The sequence below is a fragment of the Narcine bancroftii genome, chromosome 7, assembly GCF_036971445.1.
Source record: "Narcine bancroftii isolate sNarBan1 chromosome 7, sNarBan1.hap1, whole genome shotgun sequence".
Lineage (NCBI taxonomy): Eukaryota > Metazoa > Chordata > Chondrichthyes > Torpediniformes > Narcinidae > Narcine > Narcine bancroftii.
This window is the reverse complement of record NC_091475.1, coordinates 185,024,337-185,036,526: the sequence shown is the minus strand read 5'-3', so window position 1 is coordinate 185,036,526 and position 12,190 is coordinate 185,024,337. Positions and strand designations below refer to the sequence as shown.

Genomic DNA, 12,190 nt, shown 5'->3' with positions numbered 1-12,190 from the left:
GGCAACGCCTCACATAGATTCTTCAGTGGATGGAAGGTCAGAGCCTGTGATGCTTATATTAACTAAAAAGAGAATATTTCTGGGCATTACATTATATTTGTTTAATATCCTATATATACTTGCAAGTGAAGGTATTCTATATGCCTGAATGCTAAATTGCTTTTAAAAGAATGTATTATTAATAATAATGTAACAATGCAAGTGGTGATATTAAGCTGGGTTTTTTTTAATCTGGATTTCTGATTAATTCTCAGAAATTAAGGCGAAATGTTAATCTGCTGGAAAAGCTGGTCATGCAAGAAAGAGTATCATGTCTTGTGGTAAATTTATATCCAGGAAATGAAGGATATTCACTGATGCTCCGAGGAAAAAATGGTTCAGGTACTGTGTTTAACTGTTGTAGGTTGTTGATCATATGCGCTAAGTAAATAACGTGGAGAAAGTATCCATGCATTATTATTAGTGAGTTTCTTCTGGGCTCTTCTAGATAGAAAAATATTAAAACACACTTGGGTAATTAATGCACACACCTCTGCATAGATTTCTTAAAAGTAGGCTACATAAATTTTAATAATTGGAATGTTGACATCTTTGTAATTCATTCTTGTAATAAATTCAGATTCAGAAACAATCCGATTGCCTTATGAGGAGGGGGAGCTGCTAGAGTATTTGGATGCAGAAGAGCTACCGCCAATTCTTGTGGATCTTTTGGAAAAATCTCAGGTGAGGTTAATTATATCGGAGTAGGAACTATATGATCAATTCCAGTAGAATTCTGTGTGGGAGAGATGGTTAAAAGGGCATTCATTTATTATTGCATAAGATATTAGCCGAGATTTGATGGACAGCAGCAAGGCCAGGGTACTTGCTGCAGGTGATGAAGAGGGTGAACTCTGTGGCATGGACTTGCCCTTTTCCAAAATTGACTGCAGCATTCATGACCCTAAGTTGGAGGCTGAAATATCAATACCTGGTTAAAAAAACAAACAGGTTTTGTATTTTGAATTGCATATTTGAGGGATACATTCAACATATTTTTGATAATGGCAGCAGAGAAATTATAATCAATATTTGTGGCTTAGTATGCTATTTCAATTAAATTGAATATTACACAACAGTAATATTCTGTTTATACAACAGAATATCAATAATAGTTTGACATAAACACGTTAAACAGTTTGTAAACAACTGATCATCCAAGCTAGTGTATTTTAGGGTGTAGTTGCTTCTTTCCTGCTTGTATTCTAGTAGGAGTTATCTGAGAGGCTTAGCCAAGCTACCATTAGGTATTTCCATCAGATACTTTTGGCCATCTGTTCTGAATAGAAATTAATTGGCAATCAATCCCAGAATAATTATTTGCTATTGGCACCAAATCCTGTTAGCAAGTGACATCAGAAGGTTTCATATGGCACTTGACCCAATCTTCTGGTCAACGGATAATGAGGTTGAGAAAATTTTTGATTAAGTACATTGAGTAAAACGATCTGATTTTCTCACAAGCTGCTTTTTGATTTTCAAAATGTACTCAGTACTGTATTTTTATGCATGTAACACACACGTTATATGTGTATTTTACAAACCAGGCACCACCTCCCGCCTCCCCCCCATGCGTTATATGCGTGTGCGCGCTATATGAGAATATTTTTACATGTTGTAAGAATGTGCACAATTAATAGCGGGCGTAGGAAAGTTGAACCAGCAATTAATTTATAGTGGGTGTGAGAATATAATAGTGGCATTGAAAGAATACGCACAATTTATAGCAGGCGTGGGAAAAATGCAAATTGCTTTGGAATTTAGACTGAGAACACTTTGGAATTTACACCTATGCGGTACATGCATGTGCATAAGTAAAAATTTGGTATTTTGCTGCAGAGAAAAGGATTTTATGTTTTTAATTAAAATCAGAGAAAATGTGATTCCTCACTGGCATAAGGTCATAAGTAATGGAGCTGGTATTTTGCAGTCATTAAGAATTTCCAAAAATTTGCTTACATTTGGATGGTCAGGTCTTAACTTTTTCTTGGGCTGTTTAACAGCCATCTATTTTAGATTTGACACCCTTGCTGAAATCTGAGACTCTTGGCATAATGAAGACGTAGGGGAGTTTTGGAGAAGCATGGCAGCTGGAAAGGCAAAATCTTGCACGTGTAATACTGAAATATACAGTCTGGTTTACACTTTCATATCATTGAACACTGATAGGCTCACTATTGTTCGTAAGCAAAATCTGGCAAATTTCAACAAAGTTATTTCAATTTTATTTTGATTAAAATCAGCCCCATTTCATTAACTTGATGGAGTAAAAAAAATTATTAACATTTTATTTTCCTTATAGGTGAATATATTTCACTGTGGATGTGTCATAGCTGAGGTTCGAGATTATAGGCAGTCTGGTCATGTGAAAACACTTTTATATCAAAGCAGGCACATTCTACTTCGTCCCACAATGCAGGTAATAAATTGTTGCTGTTGGAAGCATTTCCTTCGATCCACCATCCTCCTCCCTCCCATTCCTTCCCACCCAAAACCCAGTAAAGACTTCTTTTCAACAAACTTAGTACTTTAATTCAACAAAAATGTTTCTGTGGGGGCAAAAAAGAGCCTTTTTTTCCCTACTGTCTGCAAAATATTGTTTTATGTTGGAGTTCCTTTCACATTCAACTGCATTTTGTGTTTGAATGTGTAGCATCAGTCTTCTTATTGTATTTTGGGAGACATAATGTGAATTGATAACAAGAGAAACAGTATACAGGTATGTGCAATTCAGCCGAGATTATTATTTCATCAAGACTGGAAGACCTTTCTGATTTTCCATTCATCTCTATATTTTTTGAATCCCAGATAATTCAGTCATTTGTAGTGTCTTGAAACTGCTAAGCCTAGCAAGATTAAATAAGGCATTTCTTGTTCTGACCTGCAGCTTTTAAAATTACACTTTTATAAAAAAACAATGTTAAAGATTGTAAAATAATCTGCAACTTTAACTGTGCCCCTCTGAATGTGATATCACCTCAAGTTCAAGTGTTCTCATCTGTCAGATATTTATTATGACTTTTTTTCTCTGTAGAGTTTAATTTCTGATGTTCATGCAATAACAAGTGACAACAACAAGTGGACACAGGTAAATTGTGTGGCACGATGATCTATTATAAGGAAGTGTTTATTTTGTAGACCGGTCTTGTCACAATTCCAAAACAGATGATGTTCTGTTTTACGATAATGCAAATTAATTATCATCACCCCCCGCCGCCTCATTTGTCTCTTTTTTTTAAACTTTATTTAAAGGTTTTATCACAGGAATAAAAAGAAAAATTACATTTAAAGAAAAGATATAAAATAAAATAATATAGTTACAATACAACATTAATAACCTAACTTAATTCAATCTAACCCCCCCTACATATACAAGAACTAAAAATCTATATATATATATATATATATAAAAAAACCACCCTTCCCCTCCCCCAAAATAGAGTGAAGAAAAATAATAAAAAAAAGATTTATCAGATCTAAAATATCACATCTAAGAACATACTTAAATCAAACTTAATTGCATATACTTAACAAATGGAGTCCACTTCAACTTATAAAAAGACATCTTATCTTGGATTGAAAAAGATATCCTTTCCATAATTAAACAAGACTTCATCTCTAAATACCACCTGTCCAAAATTAGTATATTTCTATCTTTCCAAGTATACGCTATACATTTCTTGGCCATTGCTAAAGCTAAATAGATAAAAGAAATCTGATAATCATTTAATCCTAAATCAATTAATGATTGCATATTCCCTAATAAAAATATATCAGGATCTAATACAACACAAATATTATATAATCTATTAAATATAGATTGAATACCTTTCCAAAACTGTTGCAATCGGTCACAGAACCAGACAGTATGTAAAAAAGTACTGGCTGTCTGGTCACAACAAAAATAAATATTGCATCCGAGGAAAAATATTCATTTTTATAGTATTAATCCTCCCCAATAAACCTAAAGGTAAGTCCTTCCACCTAATCAAGTCTAATTTAATCTTTTTTTATTAAGGGAAGGTAATTAATTGAATATAAATCTTGATATTCTGTATTGACATTAATTCCCAAATATTTAATTTGTTTTGTCCACTTCAATTTTGTAATATTTTTATATATCGAATAATCATCTTTACAAATTGACAAAATTTCACTTTTGGCCCAATTTACGTTATAACCAGATAATTGACCATAATTTTCTAAAGATTCTTGAATTGCTGGTAAAGAAATATCAGAGTCCACCAGGTATAATAAAACATCATCTGCAAATAAATTAATCTTATATTCTTCATTCAAAACTCTCTTACCCTTAACATTTTCATTTTGATGTATTAACTGTACCAAAGGTTCAATAACTATAGCAAATAAAGCAGGTAACAATGGACATCCTTGTCTAGTAGACCTTGTTAAATCAAAAGATTCTGAGATCTGTCCATTAGTAGCAACTCTAGCCTTCGGACTATTATATAAAGCCTTTATCAATCCAATAAACGAAGAACCAAAACAAAATTTCTCAAGTACTTTAAATAAAAACTTTCATTCCACTCTATTAAAAGCCTTTTCTGCATCTAATGAAACCACTATTGGATAATTCATTTGAAATTTAAATTTATTTATCAAAGTAATTAGTCGCAAAATATTATCAGACGCATATCTATTTTTTATAAATCATGTTTGATCTTTATGTATTATTTTAGGTAAATATTGAGCCAATCTATTAGCCATAACTTTAGCTACAATTTTATAATCTACGTTTAACAACGATATTGGTCGATAAGAAGAAACCTGTAAAGGATCTTTATCTTTTTTTGGTATAACCGTAATTATTGCATTAGAACAAGATTCAGGTAATTGAAAAGTTTTATAAATTTGCTGTATTACATTCTTATAAATAGAAGATATATCAACATAAAAAGTTTTATAAAATTCTATAGAGAACCCATCTTCACCGGGTGCCTTTCCATTTGGCATATCTCTTATAGCCATTTCAATTTCATTTTCTGTAAAAGATTTATCCAACTCTTGTCTATCTTCTTGATTCAGCTGTGGCAAATTAATATTTTTCAAAAAAGAATCTATTGCATCTTCACTTACATCTTTACACTCAGACATATATAACTTTTTATAAAAATTGCAAAATTCCTCATTAATTTCTTTTTGTCTAAAAGTAATACCCGATTTTTTTCTAATTACTGGTATAATCCTAGATAACTGCCATGATAAAACTTTATGAGCTTTCTCGCCCCATTCATAAAACTTATATTTAGTTCGATTCATTAAACATTCAAATCGATATGTTTGTAATTCATTATACTTTAATTTTAAATTAGTTAACTGGTTCTTTTGCATTTCAGTAGCATTTTTTTGAAATTCTTTTTCACTAACAGTTATCTTTTTCTCTAAATCTTCAATCTCGCTAATTCTCTCTTTCTTTACTTTAGATGCATAACTAATAATTTGACCTCGTAAAAAAGCTTTCATTGCATCCCATAAAACAAAATGACTAGAAACAGAGTTAACATTATTACTAATAAAATCCTCAATTTGTTTTTTTAAATAACTAATAAATTCTGGTTTTTGTAATAACATAGTGTTAAATCTCCATCTTGGAGTTCTCTGAACATCTTGTGAACTCTGATATTCTAGTAATAATAATGAATGATCTAAGACCAACCTTGCCTTATAATCCACAGATATAACCTTATCCTGCAAAAGTGTTGAAATTAAAAAATAATCAATTCTTGAAAAGGAATTATGACGAGAAGAATAAAAAGAAAAATCTTTCTCTGTAGGGTTAAGTCTTCACCAGATATCATTAACAATGGCGTGAAGCAAGGCTGTGTTCTCGCACCAACCCTCTTTTCAATCTTCTTCAGCATGATGCTGAACCAAGCCATGAAAGACCCCAACAATGAAGACGCTGTTTACATCCGGTACCGCACGGATGGCAGTCTCTTCAATCTGAGGCGCCTGCAAGCTCACACCAAGACACAAGAGAAACTTGTCCGTGAACTACTCTTTGCAGATGATGCCGCTTTAGTTGCCCATTCAGAGCCAGCTCTTCAGCGCTTGACGTCCTGCTTTGCGGAAACTGCCAAAATGTTTGGCCTGGAAGTCAGCCTGAAGAAAACTGAGGTCCTCCATCAGCCAGCTCCCCACCATGACTACCAGCCCCCCCACATCTCCATCGGGCACACAAAACTCAAAACGGTCAACCAGTTTACCTATCTCGGCTGCACCATTTCATCAGATGCAAGGATCGACAATGAGATAGACAACAGACTCGCCAAGGCAAATAGCGCCTTTGGAAGACTACACAAAAGAGTCTGGAAAAACAACCAACTGAAAAACCTCACAAAGATAAGCGTATACAGAGCCGTTGTCATACCCACACTCCTGTTCGGCTCCGAATCATGGGTCCTCTACCGGCACCACCTACGGCTCCTAGAACGCTTCCACCAGCGTTGTCTCCGCTCCATCCTCAACATCCATTGGAGCGCTCACACCCCTAACGTCGAGGTACTCGAGATGGCAGAGGTCGACAGCATCGAGTCCACGCTGCTGAAGATCCAGCTGCGCTGGATGGGTCACGTCTCCAGAATGGAGGACCATCGCCTTCCCAAGATCGTATTATATGGCGAGCTCTCCACTGGCCACCGTGACAGAGGTGCACCAAAGAAAAGGTACAAGGACTGCCTAAAGAAATCTCTTGGTGCCTGCCACATTGACCACCGCCAATGGGCTGATAACGCCTTAAACCGTGCATCTTGGCGCCTCACAGTTTGGCGGGCAGCAGCCTCCTTTGAAGAAGACCGCAGAGCCCACCTCACTGACAAAAGGCAAAGGAGGAAAAACCCAACACCCAACCCCAACCAACCAATTTTCCCTTGCAACCGCTGCAATCGTGTCTGCCTGTCCCGCATCGGACTTGTCAGCCACAAACGAGCCTGCAGCTGACGTGGACTTTTTACCCCCTCCATAAATCTTCGTCCGCGAAGCCAAGCCAAAGAAGAAAAAAAGAGATATCAACTAAATTCAAATCTTTCATCATATTAGTCACTTGTACTGCCATCTTAGATTTCTTAATTATTCTTGGATACTTGTCCAATAAAGGCTCCAATACCACATTTAAATCTCCCCCAATCATCACATTAGAATTTGCTTGTCCAAGTAATAAAGACACATCTACAATAAAAGCTGTATCTTCAACATTTGGAGCATAAACATCAAGCAGAGTCCAAGCCTCATTAAAAATTGTACAATTCAGTTTTAATAATCTTCCTCCATTTTTCTCTTCATTCTGTAACTGAAATGGTAAATTCTTATGTACCAGAATTGCCACTCCTTTCGCCTTTGAATTAAATGAAGAATAGAAAACTTGTCCAACCCATTCACGTTTAAGTTTCAAATGTTCCTTATCTGTTAAATGAGTTTCCTGAAAAAAAGCCACATCAGCTTTTAATTTTTTTAAGTAAGCAAGTACTTTCTTACGCTTAATAGGATTATTTAAACCCTGAACATTAAGAGGCAAACTTAAGTTTCGACATTACTTACAATAACACAAAGAAAAAGAAGCGAAAAAAGAAAAGAAAAAAAGGAAAAAAAAAGAAAAACACCCCCTCCCCTTATCCCCTCCTAAAACTACAAAAAGAGGAAAAAAAAATTTAAAATAATAATTTAAAAAAACTTCACTCCTTAATCCAAAAATTGATGAAAAAAAAAACAGGTAGGAGGTTGCAACCACCTCCTCCTGTCTCAACCGCTCAATGCGGTAACTCCCACAAGGTAATGGGTGTGAGATAACTCACACGTAGCTGATGACTTCTGGAAAATAATGCCCGCCCAGCTCCCTCTCCCAACTCCCGTTTCACGTTAAACTATCATCATTATCTGAAATCTTCTCAGAATTTTTTATTTTTAATCAGCTTTATCACTCCGACCACCATTGTTTCCATTTCTTCTTGGAATTCGGTTCCCATCTTGCGTCTCCACTCTCCTTGGAGACCGTGGTGGACTACGTCTTTCCTGAAATTGCGTAATTGGCAACAATTGAGCAAAGTCCATAGCTTCCTTAGGATTATCAAAAAATTTTGGTTGATAGCCATCTTGAAAAATCTTCAATACTGCAGGGTATCTAAATGTTGCTTTATATCCTTTTTTCCACAACACTTCTTTCACAGGATTAAATTCACGTCGTTGAAACATAACTTCTTGACTCAAATCCGGATTTAAAAAAACACGATTGTTCTGAACCATCAAGGGAGATCCTCTTTGTTGTGCGTTTCTTATAGCCACACGCAAAATTGTCTCTCTATCATAATAATTTAAACAACGAACCAGAACAGGTCTTGGATTTTGTCCTGAAAAAGGTTTTCTTCTCAAAGCTCTATGGGCACATTCCAATATTAAGCCTTCCGGAAACTTACCTTGTCCTAACACTTGTGGAATCCATTCAGTGAAAAATTTTCTTGGATCTGATCCTTCCATATCTTCTGGCAAACCAAAGATTTTTATATTATTCCGTCTAGATTGATTCTCCAAATAATCAACCTTTTTCGCTAAATTTTTATTCTGAATTTGTAAAGTTTCAATTGTTTTATTTACATCTTGTATTTGATGTCGTACCTCGACTATGCCTTGGTCACAAACATCAAGTCTTTCATTCGTTTCAAGCTTAAAAGCTCCATAATCAACCATCTGTTGAGTATTAATGTCCACCAAAGTATTAAGCTTAGTATTAACTTGAACTAAAGCCTTACCTATTTCTTTTATTGTGGAGGATAACTTAGATTCAAGATTCTTAATAAGCATATCTACTGGAATAGATTCAGGCACAGGCTGTTTCTGTGTAGCCAAAGGGTCTTCTATTCCTTCCCTTGATTTAACTGCTTTTCTTACAGTATAACTGCGTGTGGAAACCCCTGCCACAACCTCCTCAGCAGTATCTAGAGGCTGATGGCCAGGGTTATCCTTAACCCATATTATATCAAATGCCTTCATTACATCGATGTCTGTTGAAGTCTTCATTACTGGTGGTGCATTTCGCAGCGCCACCGCTACATCAATCGGTAGACGTCTTTTCAGAGTCGGGTCTTCAGCTGGCAGCGTCCCAGCTGCTCTAGCTGTCAAAGATTCACTGACAGCGCTCACAGCGGGCGTTGATTCACACGCACTCGCCTGGCTAGCCCTTTGTTCCAAGGGCTGCCGGGTGCCATCTTTAAAGAGCCCTACCGATAAAGAGCGGAGCTCCGTTGGCGAATCTTGTACCTCTCTTCCTGGATCCATTCCACGCTGAGTCCTGGCTTCTTGTAAACAGGTAGGCTCAGATAACCTCGGGAAATGCAGTTTCTTAACGATCTGTTGCCGTTTTTTTTACTTATTTTCAGCAGTTGTACCATTAGAAACTAATTCAACACCTCTAACTATTTCTAGACTTTTAAAAAGTTTTAATGGGCATTTATAGACAAAACAATAACAAAGAGTCAGGAGAGGACTGGAAGGCACGTCTGTTCCTTACGCCATCTTGCCACGCCCCCCCCCCCCGCCTCATTTGTCTCAATCTATTTGTTGTTTTTGAGTGGACCATTCTTCTCTTGCATGTCTCCATCATCAAGCTGGGCATTACAGCACTTGACTGGTTAACTTATCTATCCACCTGCATTAAACAATTATTCTCAGTGGCCTCTTTTCCTTTTTCTACACCGTTTTTCCAGTATCTCTTAAGGATCTAACTTTGGCTCCTCCTTTTTCTCATCTCCTGTCATGTCTTCAGCAATAGCATCCAATGACACTGCGTCACTTTCCAGATATACCTCACTGAAACTCATCTTTCCACTACTTCCTTCAACTATTTCGCTCTTTCCCAATCGATAGAGTGCTTCATTTGCATCCAAATTTGGTTAAGCAGAAATTTCTTTTAGCTTCATATTATGCATACCAAAATAATTGCCTTGGCTTTCCACTGCAATCATTTGCTTTGTCTCCCTTCTCCAATTTGGGAACTTTGCTACTGAGCAGGGCTACACACCTTTTAGATATTAGATTTAACCTGAACTCAGCTTCAGACCACATATCTAAGATATTTGCAATCCTCCAATTTAATTTTAATAATTTCATATTGGTACCTTTAGCTACCTTAACTCCATGTTTTGGTCTTCCCTCCCTTCATATCTTTCCCTGTGTTCCTTCCTGTTTTAAGGAATTCACTAGATGTTCACCTCTTTCCAGGCTATTGGCTGCCCTGATCATTTCTTTTTGTGGACTTGTGCTGTAATTTGTTAATGCTTCTGCAAAGCATCTTAGGATGTTTTTTTCATTTTGAGTTGCTGTACAAACAAAAGTTGTTATTGTAATGGTAGACAATTACTGAACAATTTTGAAGGCTCTATAGTTTATTCAAAAGACAGAAAAAATATGAACTCTTTAAAACTTGGTCTATACCTATTTGATTTTTCAACATGCTGTTTGCCCTATTATTTATTTGTTTAAAACTGTGCAGTTTTGTTCATAAAGTTGATCTTTTTTATGATGCAGGATGACAAGTTGGTCCTTGAAAGTCAGTTGGTGCTCCATACAGCTGAGCCACTTTGTCTCGATCCTTCCTTCACTGTAACATGCACAACCAATAAACTTCTTTACAACAAACAGAAGATGAATACGAGACCAATGAAAAGGTGGGTAACATTTTGAATAATGTTATGTTTCGATATCTAATTGTTGTTCCAGATTCTTCCATTTTCCCCTAATTAACGCCTTGGAATTATTCTTTAAACTCAAAATAATCTGATCCATTTGTGAGCAAACTAATGTACTGCTCCTCTATTCTTGGGTATAAAATAGATAAATACATGTGCTTTTTAAATCAGCCACAGTAGCACAAATCCAGTAAAGTTGAGTGTTTGCATCATGGCAAGAAGTGAGGAATGACACAGAAGAGGAATTGTTTTTATGGCTGAAATATCTGTTGAGGGAGATGACTGGACAGAAGATGGCCACGGGCACCAGGTCAATGGCAATGAGCCTGGCAGAGTGGTGCAAAAGAAGGAAAAGGAGAAATGCCGTAGTTATTGGGGACTCCATTGTCAGGGGTACAGACAGGACGTTCTGTGAGCCAGATAAGTATACCCACATGGTGTGCTGCCTCCCTGGTGCAAGGGTACGAGATATCACTAATCGGGTCCAAAATATTCTGAGAGGAGAGGGAGAGCAGCCTGATGTCTTGGTACATGTGGGTACAAACGACATTGACAAGAAAATGGAGGAGGTAATGAAAAGGGATTACAGTGACCTGGGACAAAAGCTGAAAGACAGGAACGCTAGGGTGGTGATCTCAGGATTACTACCTGTTCCAAATGCAAGTGATGAAAAGAATGTGAGGATAAGGAAAATGAACGTGTGGCTGAGGGGCTGGTGTATAAGACAAGGATTTGGCTTCTTGGATCATTGGGATCTCTTTTGGGGAAAGCATGATCTTTACAAGGACGGGTTGCACCTAAATCCAAAAGGTGTCAACATTTTGGCAGGTATGTTTGGTACAGCAGTGGGGCAAGGTTTAAACTAATTTGGCAGGGGTATGGGAACCAGAATGATAGGGAAAAGGGAAGGGAAGATAAAGTAATGGCCAGGAAAAGTAATGTTGGGAGGAGAAAGTAAAAAATCAGATGGTGCAGTGAGTTTTCGGGTCAATTATAGTGTTAAGAAAATTACAAAGAAAAATAGTGGGCAGAAAAATCAAAAGAAAAGGTTTCAGAAGTTACTAGATATTAAAAGGACAAAGAGCATAAGGGCACTTTATCTGAATGCCCGCAATATTAGAAATAAGGTTAGTGAACTTGAGGCGCAAATCAGTACCCATGCCTATGATTTGGTAGCCATCACGGAAACATGGCTACAAGGTGACCCTAAATGGGAATTAAAGTTTCAAGGGTATCAGGTGGTGCAAAGAGATAAACAGGATGGTAAGGGAGGTGGAGTTGCACTCTTAATCAAAGATGAGCTCTAGGCAATAGTGAAGGATGTTATAAGATCTAAAGAGCATAATGTTGAGTCCATTTGGGTAGAGATAAAGAATAACAAAGGGAAAAAATTATTGGTGGGTGTTATCTATCGCCCACCAAATAACAATAGTTTAGTGGCACAGGAAATAAAT

General features: G+C 36.6%; 1 protein-coding gene across 9 annotated transcripts in view; it reads left to right on the top strand.

The window, feature by feature from the left end:
- Positions 1–12,190, top strand: part of supt20 (SPT20 homolog, SAGA complex component) — a 94,110-nt gene that overhangs the window by 19,903 nt on the left and 62,017 nt on the right. For all 9 annotated transcript variants that reach the window (XM_069891694.1, XM_069891695.1, XM_069891700.1 and 6 more), the window contains 5 exons: positions 255–381; positions 620–723; positions 2,342–2,458; positions 3,074–3,127; positions 10,576–10,715. In XM_069891694.1, the coding sequence (XP_069747795.1) occupies positions 255–381; positions 620–723; positions 2,342–2,458; positions 3,074–3,127; positions 10,576–10,715 (542 nt within the window). The remainder of the gene's footprint in view (positions 1–254; positions 382–619; positions 724–2,341; positions 2,459–3,073; positions 3,128–10,575; positions 10,716–12,190) is intronic.